The sequence below is a fragment of the Corvus kubaryi genome, unplaced genomic scaffold, assembly GCF_017639235.1.
Source record: "Corvus kubaryi isolate FWS band 111438036 unplaced genomic scaffold, C.kubaryi_AGA036_p1.0 133, whole genome shotgun sequence".
Lineage (NCBI taxonomy): Eukaryota > Metazoa > Chordata > Aves > Passeriformes > Corvidae > Corvus > Corvus kubaryi.
The window spans coordinates 10,284,796-10,309,179 of NW_024580667.1; the positions used below are offsets into that span (position 1 = coordinate 10,284,796).

Sequence of the window (24,384 nt, forward strand, 5' to 3'; positions counted from 1 at the left end):
GGCCGCGCCCGCCCGACTACTAACGCTGTCCTGCTCCAACCTCCGCCCCGGGGAGAGGCCAAACTGCGCGGGCACAGAGAGACGGGGCAGGCCGAGGCCAGGCGGTGCCGCCCGGGGATCCAGGGGTGAGCAGGGCGAGGGCTCCCAGCTGCGGGCGGCCCGGAGCCCGCTCTGTGCGCGGCGAGCCGCTGCTGTGGGAGGACTGTGTGGCTGGGACAGGCGCGGTCCCGCTCTGACAGCCCCGGCGAACACCATGCTGCCCACCCGGTAAGGCGGCCCCCACGTCCTTCGGCCCGGGTGGGGAATGGCGGCCGGGGGAGACGGGGCCCCCGGCGGGGCCGGGTCCGAGCCCGGGCAGGGGAGGGGAGGCCGTGCCCCAACCCTCGCCCCGCAGCCGCGCCGCGCTCCGCCGTGAGGGGCTCGGGGCGCGGCCGGGGCGGGGCACCCCGATACCTGAGCAGCGCCGCGGGCAGCGCGGCTTTGGGCGCGGCGCCCGGGCCGCTCGGGGGCTGTGGGCGTGAGGGGGCCCTGCGGGGTGCGGTTGGAGCGGGAAGGCGTTTGCTGGCTGCGCCGTGACACACCGAGCCCAGAGGCTGCAGCAATCATAGAGGCGTTTCACCATCGTCATTCACGTCATTACTGGTGCATACGGAACTCTGATGCCTTCTGAGTTTTTTTTTTTTTTTTTTTTTTTTTTTTTTTTTTTTTGGTGTGGGTGTGTTCCCTTTTACTCTCTTAAGGCCTCCAGGGGTATCTGCAGACAGAGAAAGCTTGTGTGTACATGATACATATGTGGAGATGAAGTAGAGAGAGATGTGTAAATGGCCCTGCTTTTCTGTTGGTGCCTGAGGACTTGCCACCTTTCCTTTTTCGGGGTGAAACTCCAGTCCCAGAGGAAGAAAATTAAGGGACTAGCAATCTATATTCCTTGTCAGGATGATGCTGTGAACTATCAGAAGGGGTTTTACACACCCTCTGTGTGTTTTTGTGTTACCACAGTTAATGCTTGCCTGGAGGAGTAGTGCTGGCTAGTACCTGGTAGAACACTTGGTGAATTGTGGGTGGATTGCATTCTCTGAAGGGTTTCATGGTTGTCCCTTCTTGCTTAATGGCTAAGAGGATTATATCCTGCACTTTAAGCTTTTTTGAGTTGCTGCAGTACTAAGCCATGGAGGAGAAGACCAGGCTTAGCTGAATGTGACTGCTTGTGAGACCTTGTGAAATCCTTGGGATATTCCTCCTTCTGCTGCTGTGTGAACCAGCCAAGTGCAGAAGTGTATGGTTTGGGTCATAGATGATTTCCTAGAGGCACATGGACCCGATCTGCGTTAAGGTGCTACAGGGCAGAAGCTGGTGTTGGGTCTAAATTGGTTGTCTCAGGGCATCAGTGAAACATTCTTCTTTCCTGCTTTTAGGTAAGAATAGGTGTTGGAATTTCAACTGTCTTGGAACTGTTGTACTGATTGTATCTAGTTCTAAAAATCAAGCTGAAAATGAGGACTGGTGTTTCTGAAGTCATCAGCATAATTCCAAATTAAGTCCTAAATTATTTCCATGGGATTATTTTTAATAACGCTAAATTCTTCTCCTCTGCCTATAGGTTGTGCATCATGGGGAAGCTTCCTTCTGTTCTGGCTAGGACACTCACTTCTGGGATCAGTGGCTCCCCAGGGCTTCCTGACATGTCTGAAGGTAAAGTAAATGGCTGTAATCCAGAAGATTTAATGATGCTACTAGGGAGTTTATTCTTCAGGTGGTGTCCCTTCATGTATTTATATGGTTTGGGTAATGAACATGCCCTTGTCTGTTAGCTCATGGTGTGTTTAGGAAGCAGCAGAAAATCACAGTTGTTTGGAAGTGAATGGCACAAATATGCATAATCATTGAAATTCACATTTAGAGGCTCCTGTGGTTCTTCAGCCTTGGAGGAGCTTGGTTCTTTTCTGGCAGGATAACTGCTGCTCTTGATAGAAAGTCAGTGTAGTACAGGCAGGTGCAATGAGACTGGAGAGAATGGCCAAGAAATGGGGAACTGAGTGGAATTAAAGTCTTACAGAACTTTTAATGTTTCAATCCTGTTAATTTTGTAAACTTGCAGAAATCTTTTAATCGGATCAGCAGCATTGCCTCGTGAAATTGCTCTTGTCAATAGAACTTTGTGTTGAAAGATTGTTTCAGTGCTCTAATAGTAATAAACCATAATGCTCCTGTTTCAGAAGCTTTAAAAAATGTTTTCTTGCATTCTAATCCCTTGTACTGAGAAAAGGGCAGGAGGAAGAAGGCTGGAACCAGGTACAAATAATTCCTTCATGGAGTACTGCTTATTTCTGAGATCTTATTTTTTACATTGTTCTCTAAACAGAAGTCACCAGTAGTTACTGGTCATCCAGTAAAAGAGAAAATGAGAGTTACTTGTTGTTAGAGAACTTATTTTCATTTTCAAATGGTAAGTTAGGAGGTCAAAGGAGAGAAGCAAGGATACAGAATGTCTCATACTTGCAACTTGCCCTACTTGTTTATTTGGATATTTGATAATGATACAACCTAGAAGACCAATAAAAATAGTGAAACAGTGAGGTCATTCTGGTACTCCAAGGGGTACTAATATTTTGTGGACTACAATAACTGTAAGCATTTGAAATTCTGTTTCAAAATGGTTAAAATTCAGAGTTTTGCTGATATGTAAACTATGTTCCTTCAATTTGGTATCCATGCTTTCACAAAACACCAAATACTTTTTCTTACTAGCTTTTCACATGCTTCCTTTTCACAACTTTGGGTTCCAGTTGTGAATGCCTTCACTTCTTCCATGGTTCTCCGAAAGGCTACACAAAACAGGACTTTGGAATTTTCCTCTGAAAAGCTCTCATCCCATTTCTTGAAAAGTGCTCCAGATACTCTAAAGTTAACAGTGTTTGTCAACAGTACATGGTAGCTCTAAGTTTGGAAAACTGCTTGGGATTACACTGCAAGCAGATACCACACAGAGTTAGTTGGTAGACAAGGAACTGGAAAGCTGGCTTGAAAGGAAAGGACAAACTGAGTTGAAACCAAGAAGACACTGACTGTAATTCAGGCAAGGATAGATTGCCTGCAGTTACTAAAATTAAGGAACGTGTGCCTAAATGGAACTGAAGAAGGTAGAATAGTCAAGTGACTCCTATTAGATGTAAAATGCATTGTTTCTTTTCATTGTAATCTAACCTGTGTTTTGTACTCCACAGGACAGTCACCCATTCATGTGAATAATGGTGTGTTGTGGTAATTTGTACATACTAAAATATTTGCTATAACATTAAACTTACTCAGCTACCGTTTTTCCGTACTTTTTGATGAAAAATGAAGTGCCATTATTATCCTCTGTTAACTTGCTTAAAGCCCCTTTCCCTTTGGTGAATGGCCCTAGTATTAATTGTGGCAGTGTTGTTGCACTAAATCTCTGTCAGCATACTCTGTCTGCAGTGCTGGATAATACATTCCTCAGAGGCTTGTGGATACAAAATCTCTCATGGCAGCAGCTGCTGCAGTACTTGGCTTCGTTTTAGGCATTTGAATCTGCATCTTTCACCTAAGTCCAGACCAAGCTCTGTACCAAAGCTGGTGGTCTCTCTGAACCTGGATGCAGCTGGGGAGGCACCAGCATAAGGGGCATGGATCTGACTGGTAGAGATGAATGCAGTGATCTTGTTCAGCTGCCCTCCTCGTGTCTTTTTCCACAGTGCAGATAAACTCAGAGCCTGCTGCTCTGGCATTGATGATCCATTGATCACAGTTTAGGAGATACTGTGAAATATGCAACATGATAATGATGGAGAAGTCCCATTTGCTATAACTGTTTTGCATATTTAGGATATTTTTCAAATAAGAGAAATAGCTTATAGATTTTCGTGCTTAATTTTCTTACTTAAATTTCTGTTGTTACTTAATTTTCTAATATCTAGAAGAGCAATATAGTCTTTGCAGGGAGAAAAAAAAAGAGAAAAATTATATACTTATGAGCTGTAAAATGGACTAGATTTTGCTTGACAGCATTTTAGAAACACTTCACACTTTGTCCCTTTCATTATTAAGATAAAAATTCTATGTGTTCTCAGCCTGAAAAATACTTATTTTTATACCTAAAATAGAAAGCAGATGTGTTAAATGGGATTAACAGTTTATATACATTTTTGCAGGTTTGGACCCGAGATTTTTTTTCAGAGCTTTTTACCTCTGGAGTTGAAAAGGAAGATGAACTTAGTGCAAGCAAAGAGAAAGTGCTGTTTATTCCCCCTCCATCCCAGCACAGTCTGCACACTGTTGAAGAATTGAGGTTTTGCGTTCTAGAAGCTATAACAGTGTTTCTGCTGACACTGTATTGATCAAATGCATGCTATGGTAGCTTCACAGCTGGAGTATGAGTAACAAGAAAGTAATCCCTATTCTGTAAGCAAGCCTGCTGCTTAAGAAAAAAGGAATCAGACCTTCCCTGTTTCCAAAATAAATCAACTCTCAAGATTTTCAATCAGGTTCTTTCACTGAATTTTTTTTTTTGTTCTTAGAATTAGTTGTAGAAGTCTTCTAATTTCAAAACATGTGTTTAGCCTAATTTTGTAAAGAAACGAGGCCTAAGTAATCTATTTTATTTTGTCTCTGCCTGCCTATTTTCTTGTCCTCCTCTTCTTCCAGAACCTTTTGTTGTTTGATGTCAGCCAAAATAGATGAGCCACCAGTCTCCAAGAGAAACATATTTCCAGAAACTTTTTGAAAATTGGCTTCCAAATCAGAGGTTTGTTAGGGTGCCAGAGCTAGAGCTGGGGTCAGCCACAGAGCCTGCTGTTTGCTGTCTGTTGGTGAGTCACTGGGATCCATGTGCTGGCTGCCAGTCAATCCCTTGCCTGCCTCTGGCTCAGGCTGGTGCTTTTCTAGCAGGCAGGCAGAATAGAAATAGGCTGGGAGTGTAGGGACAGGGGCTGAGGGTGCTGCAGAAGAAGGAACAGGGAAGGGGAGGTTTGGGGTATAGCAGTGGTGGTGGTGTGGGGGACTTGGGCAGATGCTGATGTGACTGAGGAGGAGGGGAGCAGAGCTGAGTAGATCTGGCCTAGAGAGTGGAATGTGATTTAAATCCTAGGAATCAGCTAGACTCGCTCCAGGGTTTATAGGACAGCTTGCTGATCACTGTGAATACTCTGACCAGGAATTTAGCTTGAAAAACGACAAGCCTGATAAAGGATCAGCTTGTGACTCACCAGCAGCCTCTTTCAATTTCACCATGAAATTCTGGATAATTTTTGGTTGCTCTTCCTTGATATATCCCTATTTTGTCCTAATATTTGAACTTCTTTGTATAAAAAAAATCTTTGTAAATAAGCAAGGATACAACACAATACAATTCTATACAATTCTCAACTTCTATTCTGAGCTTGGGAATTGTTGCTACTTGTTTTCAGGTGTTTCCAAATAGCCAACATTCACATGCCTAACAGCCATGGGGTAATTTGGTAGATTTGGTGGGACCTTAGCACACTTAATAATCTCATCTGAGAAAGAGTAGAAAAGATGCTTATGCAGATTATTCTTGAAATTTAGGAGAAACCTGTGCAGAACTAATATTAAGTCTGAGGGTACAAACAGGGCCACAATAAATTTTATAGACCTGTCTTCAGTGTCTTAACACTGTGTTCTTTCAGACTGCTAAAAATTTGGGCTATGAAACGCTGCTCGCAAGAACCAGCCTGCTGATACTGCCTGCCTTTGTGGGTGGGATTATTTAATTGGTATTCTCCTCATTCCCTGTTTCCCAGCTGCACTGTTCCCTTTTAAGTTCTTTTATGACTTTCTGATTTGTGTTATCTCCACAGTTTGTGTTTAGGCTGTAATATTTTCACATCAAAATTCCCCAATGTAATCTTGATCCATGCCGTCTTTCAGCTGTTAATTAGCACTGGAGGTGACTGATTGCACTAACAAATACTCTTTGTTGACCATATGCAATAAGCTGTGGCATTATGTTACTCAACCCATTCCTGTGATATGCCTACTAACAGCAGCAGTGAATTTGGCCAAACTTTTGTTTCTGGGCTGCTATTTGCATGAATTTGCTTAATTTTCCTGTTCTGGGATGAGAATTGTGCCTTTAACACAACCTCATGTTTATCACTTGCAGAACTAAGCTTGATTTGCTTTGATTTTTTTTTTTTCCAGTGCGGAGGAAATTGAGGGATATAGTGGGAGCATCTACCAACTGGAGGTACAGTGTGCATTACATATATTTGACTTCATTTGTGAAACCAAGGTGGAGCTCAGGGTTGTGGTAGTGGAAGTTACCGATAGTTAGCTTGCTGGCCAGGGAAGAAAAAGATCCCACTAAAAGGTAATTGAAACAAGGCTTCTGAATTGGTACTTTGTGGATCACAAACTTCTAAGATTTTTCTGGCAGAAACAAAATACCTCATCTTGGTGCTTACAAGATTGTCCCACTAGCTTTAAATCGAACGGGAGTTACGAGCTGTAGAGTCTGGCTGACAATGCTGTGTTGCTGTTACCTCTTGAGTTATCTCTAGGTGGATTGCCCATGTGGTGGATTTATCCTGCGCTGGATTCAGAGGCAGCTGAGCTTGCTCACTGTGTAGCAGGCTGCATTCCAAATGGCACCCATGTCACTTTGGAAAATTGTCAGCTTGGGATCAGAATCTCTTTAATCAGGAGCATTTTGAGCATTTCCTTTTTCTGCTCTAACTTAATTTTTGATTAATTGACATATACTTTAAATAATTGCTGGTTTGGCTTTATTCAAGTTACTTTCCTCCCCCTCCATTGCATTGAATAAGCCAGAGTTGACTGTAACACTCTACTGTTACAGTCTGGAAAAGTTGGTATAGCAGTCTGGAGGAATTATGTATTGCAGTTTGGTTGGTCCCATGTTTACTGTTAATTTTGGCTGTGTTTGCTGAGCTCTTCTTTCCCACTTTGTGCAGTGATAGGGAAATGAAGAGAGGCTTGCCTGGGTGGAGTGTCTGATGTGTCCAGGTCTTCTGACTCAGTTTATCTGAACACAGCTGTAGGCATGCTAACAAGAATGCCTGAATCTGGGAAGCTGATTTTTGCTTAGTAAGAGTAGTATCTAAGCATGAGGGGGCTTGAACTTTTCATCCAGTCAGCTAGAAAGGGCTCTAGAAATTGTTTATGAAAAAGCCTTTCCCACACCCCAGAATGGCTGAGGAGGAACGATGTCATATGGAAATACCATTTGAAAATTGAGATTTTAGAGTGCTCTGGTTAAGTCTGTTCTTCCATCTCTTTTTTTTTTTTTTTTTTTATCCCCACTGCTCCTGTCCTGGAGGGAGAGCAGACTGACGCCAGGATCACCACAGCAGTGTTTTTCTCAGATAGGTACTTCTCTTGTGCTGTACAAAATACAGCAGAAATGGTTTGCAGAGTACTGAATCCTTCAGCTACCATGAAGAAGTAATGCCAGGGAGACCACAGATGGGAGTGCTTGAGAATGACCGATTTAGTGCAGAAAGGTTTGGAGGACATGGATCATGTAGCCTTTGAGAGCCCACTTTAAAAATGGAATAATAGAGTTGATACATGTGGAGAATGAACAGCTGGGGATTTAAGTGAGTTAGGCCACAGAATGACTGAAGGGGAAATATTTGAAAGAACAGCTTAGGGGTCCTGAAAAGGGAGCTAGGGAAGGACTGATGTACATATATCTGGAATGCTGGGAGAGAGGAGGGATGCATGTTGGAGGAACATCTTCAGCCATTAATTTTGCTAAAAGGAGACTTTGGTTTGTGGTGTCTCTTGTAAAAGCCAGTGGCATTTTGTACTCATTTGTTATTAAAAAGATATATCTTGCTTATGTGTTTATTCTGGTTTTGTACTTCAGTTGTAGTTAAAACTATTAATCTGTTCATTGTTAAATATAGTCTAGATGGCATCGTGGCCATTTCAGAAAGATGTAAACATTTCTCAGAATGTTTAGGGCAGGTGTAAGTTAATACTTAGATGACTTATTGTTACTGTTAAACTAGTACTGCAGTGTGTAACACTATTTGTCTGTTGACAAATGTTACTACATTGAGCCCAATACTTCTGCATATTGAAGAGCACATTCTGAAGTGGAAGTCAAGAAGAATTCTGCTGCTGACCTCAGAGGACCCAGGATGGAACTGGTGAAAACAGAATATAGTTGAATATAGTTATTGTTAGGTTTCTTTATAGACAAATTTCTGATTTACTTTCTGATTAATTTCTTTTTAAGCCTTTCACTGAAAGACCTTGGAAAAAACATTTTTAAAAAGCATGAAGATGCATCATCTTGGACATTGCATCTTTCTTTAGTCATCTAGTATATTCCATTTCTATGCAGTGGCATAACTTCAAATGTTAACCCTCTGGAGGAGGTTGTTATCTTTCTGTTTCCTCTGAACTCCATTGTAGTCACATTACCCAGATGAGGTAAACCACATCTCATGTTTCAAACAAACAAATGAAACTAACAGAAGTTTTCTGCTTGACTTCCACTGTTTTTGATCATGGATTATTCATATTTCCCTGAAACTTGTTAAACAGAAAAGAGGGAATATAAATATGTTGAAGCTTGATTTTCATAAGTAATACTCAAGCCAAGTAAGCTTTCATTTTAAATGGCTAATACCCAGAATTCACACAAAGTCAAAATTTAAGACAAAATTTCTTTTTGGTGAAAAGGTTTTCTGTTGTTTTCTTTAGTTCTTTTTTTTTTTTTTTTAATTGGTTTTGTTAAACACAGTGTCACTGAGATCTCAGCAATGCAGCATGCACAACTGAAGGAATGGCACACATCCAGAAATTTAACATTAAGTTTGGTTGCTTAGTGTTTCATGCATTCTCATGCTCTATGAAATGGATCCATAGTTTTGCATACACTATGGCTTTATACCAGAACTGTTGCATGTTTAACCCCTAGGTTTTTGATAGATGGGTATTGATTCTAGAGATGTTAGGAAATACTTGCATTATTCAGTCAGGTTGCGCTTCTAAGGGGAGGGAACTTGGGTGGAACACATAAGGGAAAATATTGGGCAAGACTGTTACATCTTATAGATACTTGTGCAAGGAATCCATTTGGTAGATTGGAAAGAAGTGACAATAAGTTGGCCCCTTCTCCATTGTGAGAGTTGCAACCCCTCTGACTTGGTGGTGCCAGAAAAGCAACTCTGAAAGAATAGTTCTCCCTTTTCTGTGTTGTTTCTTTCTGTAACTTTCCTGTATAATTTTAAGATGTCTGGGTGGGAAGAGAGAAAGAGAAGTAGGTTAGTTTTCTTTGTCTTTCAGCTTGCTGTTAGAACTGATGCTGCAGAGGGGGAGCTCACCTGTGGATGGTGGCAAGTCTTAGCAGATTAGTTCTCTTGTTGTTAGTGTTAGCCAACACTGTACATCTACTTTACTTCTTGGGAGAGATTGTAAATTGATGGTCAGTCCTTTAAAATTGGCAGTGTGAGATGATTTGTGATACTGTAGCTATGGAAGACATGAATATGCACCAAACCTCATCGTTTTAGTTACGTCTGATCTGTTTTTTTCAAGGGGAACCATTTTGGTAGCATTCAAAATTAGATGCATTTTGTTAATCTCATTAGTGTGAAGTGTGTGCTTACCACTTGTGTACTAACTATTTCAAAGATTTCTGCAGTAGTCTTGCTTAGCACCTCTCATTTTGTGCGTTTCACTTTTTATTCAAGGCACGCTCACTGTGTCTTGCTATTTCTGCTACATTTTGGTTGTAACTTTGACAATCACCAATGTGGCATCTTTTAGCTAGGGCTGTAGTTCTGTTGTTGTACTTCAGAATAATGGTTTTTTTCTTACCAGGGATCATGTGCAAGCAATGCAAGAAAGAAAAGCTCTTCATACTTTACTGGCAAAACGGCAGGAAGATCTCCCTCCTAGGAGAATGAAGGATAGCTACTTGGAAGTTATTCTACCTCTAGGAAGTCAGCCTGAAATAAGAGAAAAGTACCTGAATGTACAGAACAGTGTAAGGTAACAAAGCAACCATGTTACACGTACAGGAAACTGTTAACTTCTGTTTGCCATGTGAGTAGATATTTAATTGTCAAACCCCTATATTGCAGGTTTGGAAGGATACTTGAAGATCTTGACAGTTTAGGAGGTATGTACCTATGCCCTTGTAAAGGCTGCACAAAGTGAATTTGACTACTGCTGAGCACTGTTTGGTGTGGCACAGTATGACCTTGGAGGGAAAGCCATAATTGTGCTATTGCAGAAGGGAAGGAAAAAAAGAAGACACTGGTACTGAAAGAGAAGGAAGGATGATAAAGAACAGGTGGAAGCAAAATTGTTCAGCTTCCTACCTCTGTCAGATTTTTAAGGGACCAGCTACAAAAGTAATTTACTGAAAAGTGATTCTACATTATGAATTTCCATTGAATGTGAACTTAGAGAAAATTTGTTAAGTGCATCTTGAAAATGAAAACTTTCGATTTTTTTTTAATCTTCAAAAAAAACCTCAACAAAAACGGACACAAGCCCCAACAGATAATAAGATGCAAATATTTTAATCATCCCTTTGGGGACAAGAGAGTATAATCTGAAAATAATGTAATGTATCCACTGAGAACAAATTAAAAACAATTGGTGTATATTCTTGGGTTCTGCAAATTGTTGTTAAGGGTAAAACCAACTCAGTTGTTTCATGAGTTAACTTTCTTAATTTTTTTCTCCTTTTATTTATTTGTGGTCTTGAAAAGTTCAAGATCTTTGACTTCTGTATTACAAGTGTGAGGTTGTTAATAGAGCTGGAAGATACTTTTATTTTAAAACATCACCAGGTGATTTCCTCCTTCATCCAAGTTCTGTAGCTGGTTGGGAGCTTTTTGATGGAGGTTTTTGACAAGGAATTAAGTGCTTATTAAGGGAAAGTTGTGAATAAAACAGTTTTTTTCTGTTCCTTCTGAAAGTCCAGATGGACAAAATTGAGGAAGGCAGAGAAGGAAATGAATGCATGTCTATTGAGGATAGACAAAATAGCTGCATGACTGATATTTCTTCCTGGGAGGCAGAAGATACTGGCTTCAGTATCTGTCCTGAATTAGAAAAGGAGACATCAAACTATTGGCTACCCTCCATTGTTAAGATGACATGAGCCTGTTTTTCATTCTGTACCTTGTTTATTTTGCCCAGAAATCTGTGAAGATCTTACTTTTTGCCTGTGAAAGCACAGAATCTCTTTGCCTTGTTTGCAGTCATACTGCAAACCCCAGTCAGTTCCACTGGGGATGTATTGTTTTGGGTTAATCAAGATTATATCAAAATATTAGACAATATTGGGGGTAGTCATAATGATGTAAGTTGATAAGCTTAACAGGTTTTAGAATTGTGACTTCAGTAAACATAGGGAAAAAGCATCTTAGATTACTTGGAAGGATAGAGATCTTCCAGAACACAGAATATTCTGGTTTGGAAGGGACCCACAAAGATCATCAAGTCCAACTCTGAAGTGAATGGCCCATATGGGGATTCTTTCTCTCTTATCTCACTAAGTAGAAGACAGATACTTTTGAAAATGAAAATCTGTGTTGAGTGAAAATTACATGAGCACTAGGGAAAAATATATCTTTGCAGCCTTGAATTACTCCAAGGAGTCTGTTTACTTGGATGTGCTCTTATGAGCAAACCTAATTAGTTTAAGTATGGTTTAGCTAGTAGTAATTGCAATGTGATAAATACCTCTGACTATGTTTTCATGCCTGTAAGGCACAGTTTATTTAATCTCCACCTCTTGAAAGGAATCAGTATTTAAAAAGTCCTCAGATAGCATATATCTTTGGACAGCCTTCATGAAATCAAAATAGAACGTAGGAAGAGTCTGAGACAGGGAGCTGCAGAGGTAGAGCGAAGAGATTGTGGAATTGAAAGTCAAGTGATGAGCTGGTTTCAAATGCTTAGTTAAATTTATCTTTGTAGTAAGTAAATATGCATAAAACTGAGACATCTGCTGCTGTTTTCTTTATAACAATCCCATGTGTTACATACATGAAAATGTGGAAAGTGTGCTCTCCTGTAGTAGGATACTTTAGTTTGTGTTTTCCAGGTACCTCTTACGCTTTGCAAAGATGACTTTGATCTGTTCCACTTATGTTTTTATTAAAGAGCTGACTCCATTTTTGGTCTCTTCACAGTTCTTATTTGCTACACTCACACCAAGCAGGAAATGCAGCCAAGGTCTCCTTTATCCATAGTCACAGCTCTGGTGGATAAAATCAGTAAGTGGCAATTTAGTAAATAAAAATAGTTGAATCTGCTTGTCTTACTCTTTCACCAGCTACTGCCTTCCCATGGTTCTTATTGAGGATACCTTCTTCACTCCTGTTTTGTTCACTTCATCTTATTTTAGCTTTGAAGTTTTGTGGCTTTTGTTGACAGGAGATGGGAAGGGGGTTTTGTAGATGCTTTTCAGCATTCATATGTCACTTCCCTTCAAAATACGACTTCCATGGTTCCTGCACTTTTGTGCTTAGTTTTATTTTGGCATGCAGGTTCCTAGCTTCATTATTGCACTGTGTTTATCCTGGTGGATCTTGCCTGTGTTGCCTGTTCTGCTGAGCACTTCCTTGAGTCTGTTGTCCACCTGTGTGCCTGCTTCCTACTCCCGTTCTGGCTTCAGAAGTCTGCAGGGGCAGAAACTGCAGACAAGCAGTGTGGTCCCTTGCAACAACTGTCTTTTCTGGGTTGTCTTTGTGTGTGTTGCCACTTTCAGATCACATAAAGGTCCTAGAGAATCTGGCCATTCTAGGACAGTTGTGAGTGATCTGTCTCCAGTAACCCCTGATGTTTGTATTGTAGATTTGTGCCAGAAGATTATACATCCGGATTGTGACATCAAATTCACAGGCAATGTTTCTTGGGTTGGGAAGACCTCTATGGAAGTGAAGATGCACATGCTGCAGGTTGGTTCTTGTGACCTCTCTCCATCTTACGACAGGCATGAGGTGCTTCAGGGGGAATTTACAAGAGCATATAGTGACAGGACAAGGGGGGAATGGCTTCAGACTGAGAGAATGGGTTTAGATGAGATTGTGGGAAGAAATTATTTGCTGTGAGGACGGTGAGGTACGGGAGCAGGTTGCCCAGAGAAGCAGAGATGCCCCATCCCTGGAAGTGTTCAAGGCTGGGTTGGAAGAGGCTTTGAACCACCTGATCTTGGAAGGTGTCCCTGCCCATGGCAGGGGTGTTTGAACTGGATGTCTTTAAGCTTCCTTCTAACACAAATCATGCTGTGATTCTATGATTCTGTGATAATTCAGGTAAATGGGTAAATTTTTTTTATTCAGTTGCTCTCCTGAAGTAAAGTCTCTGATGTAGAAGATAATGTTACACCTTTTTTGTCTGAACTCCTTACAGTGCTGGCCTTAGTGGCAATTTGGTATTAAAAAAAATGCTATGGCATTTCTCACAGTAAAGGTTAAGCAGGTCCTTTTACAATGCCTATGTTGATTTCCTCCCCTCGCAGCTCAAAGTTTTTAACAACCTGGAAAATGTTTACATTGTAGAATTTCTGAAAGGAAAGTTTTAACTATTTCCTTTTCTTTGGCCTATTGCAAGAGGTGTTGGAAGGAATGACAGAATGTGAAAGTCAGCAGAATTAACAGTGTGATTGAATAGTTCATGTCAACTAAACAGTTTGCTAAGCACATTTACAATTTTAGAGTTCAGTAATATATTTTTCCTGTCTCTTTTAGCTACATGATGGTGATTACAGCCCTGTGTTAGATGCAACCTTTGTCATGGTGGCCCGGGACCCAGAGAATACACGGTAATTTGTAGGACAGGAAAAGTTTCCTAACTTCTGCTGTACTGAAAGTGGCAAACATGGCAGCTTGCTCTGTATGGGTAGGAGTCATATAATGTAGGTCATCAATAAACCACATAGTTGATGCTTTCTGCTGGCAAGTGTTAACTTTCCTGTGACAAGCTTCAGACTTGATTTTAGCAGTCATGATACCAGGAATTGCTGGTAGTCTTGGGATCTGACCCTTTTTTTTAACAGATTTTTCTCTGTGTTTGAGTGACTGGTCCGAATGAACACAGAAGTGAATGAGAAGAAGTGAACGAGTCTGCCAGAAACCCACCTGCATTCTAGTAGTTAATGATTGAGTTTCAGTGGTTAAGTAGACTTTGAGTGAACAATACCATTAATTCCCTTATAGACAATAGGTGTCATCAGTATAACTCAGGTTAAAACTTGCTTGTGTAACTAAGATGGAACTGGTAAGTATTACGCAGAACTTAAAAAACCCCCAGACACTTATTTTGTTACTTTTCTGGTTTTACTTTCTCTATAATTCCTTGGTCATTAGAATAAAAGGCTGCTCAGTTGCAGTTTAGATTTATGACTCCAGCATCAGAAAAATTGGCTGTAATTCTTATCTCTTTCCTGTATAGTCTGCCAAAGTAATAAACAATTCTCTGTTTCTAATTGGTTTAAATAATTGCTTGTACTTACCAAAGAAGGTTGTGTTTAATGAAGGGGTTTTACATGATAGAATTATGCAGTCCTGATAAATTAGAAGTAGTTTCTAGGTTGGTTTTCTTCAGATTTTTTTCTAGAACCAGTGAACATACTGTACATTAAGAAATCCAATTATATTATGGTTCCCATTTTAAAGACTAATTTTTTGAAATAATTACATCAAATTTGATTAATTCTTCAGTAGCTGATTGACTGAGGACAAGCCTACGTGGACTTGTGCAGATAGGTGCCAACTCCAGTGGCTGTTGTACAAACTAGGTGGCCACTGACCGGCTGTGTTTTGGAAGCACTCTGTCCATATAAGAAGGGTATTTATGTGGGGTCAAAACTCTTCAGAGAGGTACGGGATATGTTAGGTTGGCTGTAGCCCCACAGAAACATGGTTGTGTGGCTTTGGGATCACAGCAAACTTGCATCTCAGCAGCTTGGAGCTTGGTCAGGAGATCTGATGTAGATGTGTGCTGAGCTGAGGAGAGGGGACATGAGCTCTGTGATGGAGAAGGAGCTGGTGGGTCTCCAAAACCCAGAGGTTTAGCAAACCAGGAAAGAGCAGCTTGTTCTAAGAGAAGATCCTCTCTGCCTGTTGTTGGCAGCCCAAGTAAAGGCCTGGAGTAGAAATGAGTTGTTCAGCAGGTCTGTATGTGTGTGCATGTGTGTATATGTACATATATGTATGTTGTTCTCAGCATTTGTATAAATATCGAAAGTAGAAAAATAATAATTAGAAATTAAGGGGAAGAATGACTCTTGAAAATAAGCATTTGTCTTTACTTGTGAAGATAATGTTATATAATTAGGTTAAAGTAAACTTACTCATGCAGTAAAACAAACAGAAATTTGTGCTCAAGGCACGTCATAATCTTCTTTGATAAGTGGTGCACGTGGTAAACAGCTTTTGGCTGTAGATAAGGCTGTCAAGGGAACACGTAGATTATAAAAACACTTGCTAGCTACGGCACCGTGCTCCTTCTATTCCAGGAGGAGTGGTACCAATCAAGTTTTGGTTTAGACTATCGTAAATCATCATGTTTTCATTTGCTGAGTTTCAGAACAGCTTTCTTCTTGAACAGTCTTCATTATAATTTATGGGTACAATTTTAGCTTCTTAAGAACCATGGATGTGTCACTTTCTCTTTCCTGATTGCACTAGGTAGTGGTTGGATCACTTAGCTGCCTGTTCAGAATTAAAGCTAATGTGATACTCTGTTGGCAGCCATGTTTATTTCTATCATATAACCTGAAGTATGTCATTCATCTTGTTCTGTGTATGTGAGTAAAAATGGAAGACTGTTATAATGTATTTACAGGAGAAATTCTTGTGAAGTTGGTAACTTAAAAAAAACTTCCTGTCCGTAGGCCAGCGTTTGTTAATCCACTCATTCCTGAGAGCCCTGAGGAGGAAGAAATCTTCAAGCAAGGGGAATGTATGTTGTATTTCCTGGTAGTATGCACATCTGCCTCAGTTGCAACTTAATAGCTGGGAGGAAGTAAAGTTCTTGTACCATTGGCAAAACCTGAAGCTGATTGTTCTGTAGGGTTTCTTGTTAGATATGTTCTGTATTTGAGGGGAGTACTCAAGTTTTCTGTAGGAACAGTGTGTGGGTGTCATAAAATACATATAGAAGTTTTTCATCACATTCCCGAGGTACTACTGAATTTCTGCTTTATTTTTATTTCAATGCAGTCAATTCTAAAAGCCAAATTTCTGTTTGGATCTATAGGACCATGAAGTTACAGGATTTAAATTGCAGGGGGAAAAGGAAAAATGGAAAGACAGCTGATTCGAGGTTAAAATCTTGAGAGCCATTATTTGTGTTTTCTTTGAACTCTAATACTATGGGTTTTTTTTAATATTCAGTGAACAAGATGAGGAGGATTGATTTCAGCACTGCTTCCTTACTGAAAATGGCTCCCACTGCAGAAGAAAGAAACATTGTCCATGATATATTCCTTAATACATTGGACACAAGGCAAGAAGGGGAGGGGTGAAGGAGAACTGTCATGTTATCAAAGAGAAAAGTGCCTTTTGAGTGGGTGCTCATAAGAGGGTAGTCTGGAATAAATGCACACTTAAATTCTGTGGCAGTTTATTTGAAATGCAGGTACAAACTTTATTGTGACATATGCAGTTCTTAGGAGAATCTTCTGTTGTTCTAAACAAGCTGTTAGGAATAATTTTGAGGAAAAAGGTTAATGATGTTTGACCAAATAAGAGAATGGAATGGTCATGACTTGCACAATCAGTTTTCTGCCATGATACCTAATTAAAAAACCTGTGAAGGCAGGAACTGGCCACCTTTTGACCAAATAACCTTGCAGTGTGTTTTAAATACAATACCTGCCAACATTATTTGAGGGAGTTGTTAGCATATTTTTCTTATACTTGAGATTGGTGTGAAGTCATCTGATGCCAACAGTGATAGAACAATGTCTAATTACATTAGTGCAATGTTGTATTTGTGATAATTTATAATTTTAACTTATTAGCCTATACAGTTGTTAATTTAAGTCTGTTTACCAGAGGCAGACATGCTTTCCCTTAAAATTAGCAGTTGTACTTTGTATGCATTCCATCTGGGTTTGAAAACTTCAAAAACTGTCTGCATGTTTGATGTTGAATTATTCTATTAGCTCACTGTGTGCTTTTATTTCCTATTATGACAAAAAACAGAGCAAAGCTTCTCTGACAAAGTGAGCACTTTGTGATTGTGATTCATCTTTTCTTTCATGTACCTTTCTCAAGCCTCTTCATTCACATAAACTTGAACATTAGCAGAAGTTTTTGAAATATCAGAAGCATAGGTTTATTGCAGTAACAAATCAAAGGACAGCTTTAGATAAGGCTTCAAGGTCAGCTGGAACAGTGTTTAGTGATACCATTTCTGTTTTGGGTTTTATTATGGTGTTCTATGATTTTGTGGGGTTTTTTTTTAGTGTGTGTCTGCATTTGCTATTTATGCTTTTTTGGCTTGCTGAATTCTGCTAATTCTGTGGACTGTAAAGTTTATTGTCTCTTCCAAAGGACAGTGAGTTTCAAGAGTCGTAAATTACCACTCAATTCAGTGTGGATGGAAGATGCAAAGCTAAAAGCCCTGCAGATTTGCCATCCTGAGGTATTTTGAGAAATATTAATGAATTACAGAAAGTTACTTGAGAAGTAACTTTGAGAGGGAATTTTTACAAGGATAGTGACAGGACAAGGGGTAATGGCTTTAAACTGAAAGGGAAGAGGTTTAGAATAGGTATTAGGAAGAAGTTTTTTACTGTGATTGTGGTAAGGCTCTGGAACAGGTTGCCCAGAGAATTTGTGGGTGCCCCATCCCTGGAAACGTTCAGACTGAGTGGGGCTCTTAGCAACCTGGTCTAGTGCAAGGTGCCCCTGCTCATGGCAGTGAGGTTGGAATGAGGTATCTTTAAGATCCCTTCCAACCCAATCCATTCTGTGACTCTATGAATTTTCATGTAAGATGAGTCAAACCATTATTTTACTTGGCTTCTGCAGTCCTTGCAATGTATTTAGAGCCTAGTTTCTTTCACCAGTTTTTTGTTTGTATGGATTACCACTGCAAAATGGATGATTTTTAATGACCTTGTTTTCTTACCAGACTGTCCATTCTGTGTAAAGAAATTCCTTTGCAAAGTGTTTGCAAAACATTTGGCCTTTGGTTGCTGATACAGTTTTGAGTTGTTACCTTTGCTGTCAGATTAGTCGGATAATGGAGCTCCTATTAAGTAAAGTTGCCTTGGGCGTTTTCAATTTTACATACGTATTTCAGTAGTGCTTTTTATATATTCAGGTGTTGGGACTTCTGTTAAATACTGTGGAGTGCAGACTTCAACATAAGGCTTTGAAAAGAATTTGGTATTTGTTTCTATGTACAGGAACGGAACATCTTCAATAGGATCTTTGGGGGTTTTCTCATGAGAAAGGCATTTGAACTGGGATGGGCAACTGCTTGCAGCTATGGGTGAGTTGTAGATCTGCAATGTTTATATAATCCAGAGCATTGTGCACATACACAGAGGTTGGGAACCCAAGCTAACCAACCTAATGACAATCTGAGCTGAAAAAACTTAGGTGTCTGGTAGAATCATGCACTATTAGTGCACAGTGCTGCTCTACTTGGAACATCTGTCATGTTTACAAAGAGATTGGCACCTTGCTGCTTGAAGTTTGAGTTTTAAGCGTTACTTGTCAAGATAGAAAATACATTGATTTTTCTGTTGTCTTTTCTCTTACCAAGCTATTGAGATGGACTTTTTAACCATATAACATATTCACTCTATCAAATAAATATTACATCTTTGCATTCAGTACACAAGAGGAATGGGTTCTGAACTTCTAGTAACTGCTTGAGCTTAGGAAGTGACTGAAGTCATCACCCAGCAAAGGTCTATATGTAAGTTAATATGCATAGTAAAGTTCAGTGGTTTGTGTCAGTCCTTGAAAAACTGAGGCCTGAGCAATGATGGCATGAAGATTGTCTAGCAAGTGTAAGTCATAAAATACAATAATGGTGCAATAATGTGTCCTTAGTGTGTACTTCATTGGTGTGAGAGATTTCCTCCAGTGATGACATAACTCCTTAACACTTCCTGTAGCCTCTGTTTAAGGAAGAGATTTATTCTCTAGTAACCCTTCATTAAAATGCTGACAAGTAGATATTTTAAATGCCTTCAAACATGCTTTTTATTCTTAAAAATAAATTTCTTGTTTGCTTCCTCAGGGGTTCCAGACCCTTTATCGTATCTGTTGATGATATCATGTTTCAGAAGCCAGTTGAAGTTGGATCCTTATTACTGCTTTCTGGACAGGTAGGAATTGATTTCCTTTTGAAAAGGAGCAAACCTTGCCTTTGCTGTCACCAGTGTTAGTCACTGATAATGAACTGTGTTATGAGAGTGTGTGACTTTCCTTGTTAAACGCTATAATGAAGTCTGTTACAGTTTTCAGCACTGGTGGTAAATTACAAGCTGTAACTCTCGTTTTAACTGTGTAGGTCTGTTATACAGAAAACAACTACATCCAGGTTCGAGTACACAGTGAAGTTTACAATGCAAATACCAGGGAGCACCATACTACCAATATTTTCCATTTTACATTTATATCAGAAAATGAGGTCCCACAAGTTGTACCTAAAACATATGGAGGCAAGTATCCCATTAGTATGTTGTCATCATAATTCTGTAAAAAAGATGGATTTCTTTCTCTTGGAACACTGGTCATTTTAATAGACGAACTGTTGGCATTTGAGTAATTTAACAGGATTTCATGGCAAACCACGTACATTTTATGCTTTGATGACAGTGTGGATTGCTTCTTATTTTTGCCAATCTGTGTAGTTGTAGTTGCCCACTATTGATACTAAGTTCCTAATGTGGTTCTCTCTTTTGTCCGCTTTATTTCAGAGTCCATGTTGTATTTAGATGGGAAGCGACACTTTACTGCAGTCATGAAAGAAATCTGACAGGCACTGGGTGCTGCCTCAGCAGTGTAGCAGCATGCTGTCTTGGCAAAAGCTGTCACCAGAGGTGGCTAATGGAGAGGTGCTTGTAATACTCAAAGAAAAGCCCCACAACCACCCCAAACCAAACAACCCCCAAACCAACCAAACCCAAGCTCCACACCAAACCGTGCTGTTTTAGTATTCTTTATGTATTTGCATATATTTGGATTTTTTTTATTCTTTACTATTAGAATTTGTTGAAATCTTTTACATGCCAGTGCTAGGAAAAGAGGCTGAAAAAATACAGTCTTAGGCTTTGGGTAGACTCTCTTTGTCCGCTTTGAGAGATCTCATTACAACCTTTGCTGTCTTGTCACCATCTGCTGCCTTTCCCTTAGTAGCTCTCCTTTGTGTTTCCCTGATAAGGGATAGAAGTTCTGTCAGAAAAAGGTGTGCAATAAGTAGATAAACACAAGTGAAACAATTTGACCTACATTCTTGTGTAAATTAGGTTAAGGGTCATAATTCTTTTTTTGCAAGGACACATGCATCTAAGCAGCAGCAGAGGCTCAGAAGTTACTAGTGTGTGCACAGTGGAAAGCAGGTGTTTCCCATCAGTGTGGATTTTACAAGGTTATTGCAGCTTCTGTTTGGATGGTTTCATGTTCCCTTGGGAGGAAACTGATTTTTGCAATGAAAGGAGGCGGCCAGATGGTATTTTCTGATGTTCTGTTTGTGTCCTTGCCAGCCTCTTCTAAGTTTTTTTGTTTTTTGTTTTAATATATAACTCTGAGTTCCTTAGTGAATTACTTCTCATGGCCTGGGCACTAGAGGTCTGATTGTTGAGACTGGGTGGGACTGGGAAATAGCATTGTAGAACAGAACATTTTGGTTTACTAAGGATTGGGAACAAAAAAGGTAAAATGCTGCCCAAATGGTTATGGTGATGTTTGGTGCTGCAATTAGGGGTCCTGAGAATCTGTGTTGAGCAACTCCCAAGTCAGCTGCTGAATGATGGGAGGATCTTTATCCCACTGAGGGGTGGTACAGCTAGAGGACAGTCTCCTCCTCAGCTGGATTATTTATCTGTACTCTTAGTGGACTGTAGTGCAGTATGAGTACTGCACAGCTCTGAAGGTTGTCAAGTTTACCTGTGAAGGTCAGAGTACTTCCCCACCATAGAGGGGACACCACGGTGGACATAATTACGGCAAATAAATAACAGGAACAGAGTACTTGATACTGAAACACTTCTGATGTAATGGAGAAAGTTTTAATAATCTCCAATTTCTTGAAACCAGGAAGCTGAGTGGATGGGAGGCATCAGCTTTTAGTAGTGAGTATGTCACAAGCACAAACCTGGATCTCTGGTACCTTCATGTCAAGATTGATGTCCTAACTGATCAGGACAGCCAAAGAGGAGTTGGGCTCAGTGGTTAAATGCATGAAATGTCATGTCTTACAATACACAATAACAGATTCTGGCTTCCATGTGAGGTTTAAAGTCTTTTGAAAAGAGAATGCAGCAAATAGGAATTGTGTGAATCAGGACAGATGCATGAAGCAGGTTGGTAAAATAAAGCAGCATGTTGAGCTTTTATTTGAGTAAGAAAGCCTGAGACAGTCACAATTAGGACCAGTTTCCTTTGGTGCTAGGATGGCATGAGGTTCATGACTCCTAACAGCTCTTTGCTATTCCTGTGAGGAATTGTAATTGACCACTGTAATAATCGGCATGTTACACGTCAGCCTTTCCTTCCTAAGATTCAGCTGCTGTTAATGGATGAGTTAGATGGCTTTCCAGAGGAGGCACAGGGGTGTGGCCTGATCCAGAGCAGATTCATGCATTGCCCTGATAGTAAACTCTTGGTTCCTTCCATAGAGTTTCTCTCTTCAGCCACACTCCAGTGCTGACTCAGCTCTACGTTAAAATCTTGATGTTAACATCTGTGATGTTAAAATATTTTTCTTTAATTGTTGTGATGCTGTGGAGATAACATTGTATTTCCTGGGGTTTTTCCTTTTTAAAACTGACTCTATTAGACTGACCACACAAATAAAGAACTGAAATTCTATCTGAGCTTCTTCCCCCTCCCTGCAGGGATCAGTGGTGACTGTTAAAAAATAAATAGGAAGGCAGGAAATGAAAGGATCTATTTCAGAACTATGTATTACTCCTGCAGGTTTTTATCACTGACCCAGTGGTCCTACCTGGATCGCTCTTTTTTTAACACTTGTAAGTTAAGGGGATATCAAGTTTGTCCTCTACTGACTTTTCAGCTGCATTTAAAGATGAATTTATCATAATTTCTAAATTCAGCCTTTGGGAAATGGTTGTAGAGGAGAAGAAGAGGAGAAGTAATAGACTATGGAAGAAGGTGTGACATCAGAACCTCTGGACACAGTGAAGAAAATGAATGCCACAAATGAAGATGCCTAGAAAAATTGATGTGTTCTCAAAGTTCATGATAACTTAATCATATAGCACAATGACAGTAGTTACAGAATGTATGTACAGACATGCAGAATGTGTTTGTGTGTGTATATACACATATGTAAAAGATATATGCTTTTCTGTTTATTGCTATGTATATGTACTGATGCATTTTCTACTCTGAGAAGCTGTCACCCTCTCTGGTGACAGGCTACATGTGTTCAGAGGTATGCATGCTGCTTTGTGCCTTTGTGTGTGTGAGAAAAATGTTCTCAGATCTCACATTTAGAATTAAAATATTTCAAGATAGTAATTTATGTTTGGTTTATGTTGCAACTTACATACAACCTGTCACTGCTGTAGGTGACTAACAATTACCACAGAAGCCTAAAGGAATTGCTAGAAAATATTTTTATTTATAGTAAACTTATCTGTAGAATTAATTTACTGTGGCTCTGTAGCAGGAAGCAAATGTCTGTGCCCATCATGTCTTGGAATACAGTGAGGAGGAGCAGGATTGCCTCCCCTTGCCCTCTCACTTAATAGTGATATAAAAGGAGATTTCTGTGGGACTGGCTGAATTAAGTGCTCAAAGGAGTGCTTTGTTTCAAATGTGTTCATTTTTCAGTGGTTAAAAAAATAGTAAAATTACTTACTTAAACTTCATGTAACAGCTTCTAGTAGCCCTTTTTCAAATACAGACCATTCCTTTGCAGCTATATTCTGGGGTTCAGCACTCTGGGAAGAAGTTTGCAGGAGCTGGTGCAACGTGGGCCACTGAGCAACAGTTCTAGTTCAGAAACCTGCTCTAAGCTCACTGCATGGTCAATGGGTTTTACTGCACGTCCAGTCCAACCTTTGTCTGGTGACACTGGTTTGATTGCTGATTCTCCTCTGACTGCGTTCTTAACTAGGCATGGGAGAGATCATTTCTTCTTGGGTTAGGAACAAGCTGACAGGAAAATAAAAGGGTAAATGTTCAGCTTTCATGAAAGAGAATTTGGGGACTCCTTTTGTGGAAGGTGTAGTTGGATGACCAGACCTGCACAGAAAATATACCGGAGCACTTCTCTGCCAGCAGAGGTCCTCAGCCCTGTGGGGCTCCAGTCCTTGAGGCTGGAGGCACTGCTGGACACTGGCTGGTCCTTGCTTCCCTTCTGTTACGTAGCAGAAATGGGAGATTTCTGGAGAAGGGGAATGGGACTCTGGGGATTGGTGCTTGGGGCACTCAGAAAGAAGATTGGTAGAGGTTCTGGTCCTTACAGCATCACTATGTGGTAACTGCTCAGCTCTTTGCTTTTTCTGTTGAGAAGACAGGTGCCATCTGCATTAGAGATAAATCACACCACGGAGCTTGCTCTGACTGGCATCAGCTCATTTCAGCTCAGTTGAGACCAGATTACTGGGAGAGATCTGCAGAGCAATGTGGTCTCCAGAACTATGTATGAGCTCCATAGCACTCTCAAAAGAGCTGTGCTAGCCTGCCATCACTGCCCATTTCCCTACATATAGGTAATCGATTGGAAAATACCTGTCAGATCATTGAGTCTAACTGTAAATGTAATACCAGTACAGGGTCCCAGCAATGTGGTGGTTATTTTTTGGATACACTTGAGTTTGCAGAGGAAGAGGTTTCTGTGGGCAAGGAACCTTCCTGGGTGTAACTCAGGAAGGCTGCAGTGGGCTATGTCAGCTAATAACATCAAAAATCCGTGCCATTATTATTATCTGAATTGATGCTTCTTCGATACTTCTAGAAGTGACATCCAGGTCTCAGCTAGATCCATCCTGCTTGGAGAGATGGCTTTCAGCTGCAGACCTCACCACCACATATAGTTTAACAGCTGAGGGTGCAGTAGTGGGGTGTGGGAGGCTTGCCCAAAATAGCAGAGGAAGTTGAAGACTGTGTCTTGTTATTAGTCATTACTTGCCTTACAGGAGCATTTTTGCTCTTTCTGTTGAGAAGACAGGCTCACAATAGC

At 40.3% G+C, this 24,384-nt stretch overlaps 1 protein-coding gene across 9 annotated transcripts; it reads left to right on the forward strand.

The window, feature by feature from the left end:
- Positions 1 to 87: 87 nt before the first annotated feature.
- On the forward strand, positions 88 to 22,715 carry ACOT9 (acyl-CoA thioesterase 9). Of its 9 annotated transcripts, none has more exons than XM_042036140.1 (16): positions 88 to 267; positions 1,601 to 1,692; positions 3,225 to 3,251; positions 6,184 to 6,229; positions 9,841 to 10,011; positions 10,104 to 10,141; positions 12,171 to 12,254; positions 12,835 to 12,938; positions 13,731 to 13,804; positions 15,878 to 15,945; positions 16,380 to 16,491; positions 17,544 to 17,634; positions 18,404 to 18,489; positions 19,249 to 19,336; positions 19,522 to 19,672; positions 19,931 to 22,715. In XM_042036140.1, the coding sequence occupies exons 1-16, from the start codon at positions 254 to 256 to the stop codon at positions 19,987 to 19,989; spliced, it is 1,305 nt and encodes a 434-aa protein (XP_041892074.1). In that variant the 5' UTR covers positions 88 to 253; the 3' UTR covers positions 19,990 to 22,715. The 9 variants fall into 9 exon arrangements, with proteins under 9 accessions (XP_041892074.1, XP_041892104.1, XP_041892091.1 ...); XM_042036157.1 differs by lacking the exon at positions 88 to 267 and adding an exon at positions 540 to 642; XM_042036149.1 differs by lacking the exon at positions 88 to 267 and adding an exon at positions 544 to 671.
- Positions 22,716 to 24,384: the final 1,669 nt, after the last annotated feature.

Excerpts from the sequence above, each read along its gene's own strand:
- ACOT9 (XM_042036140.1), top strand. Across the intron at positions 12,255-12,834 it reads AGCTCTGGTGGATAAAATCA|ATTTGTGCCAGAAGATTATA; the intron begins GTAAGTGGCAAT and ends TTTGTATTGTAG. Across the intron at positions 17,635-18,403 it reads TGCAGATTTGCCATCCTGAG|GAACGGAACATCTTCAATAG; the intron begins GTATTTTGAGAA and ends TTCTATGTACAG.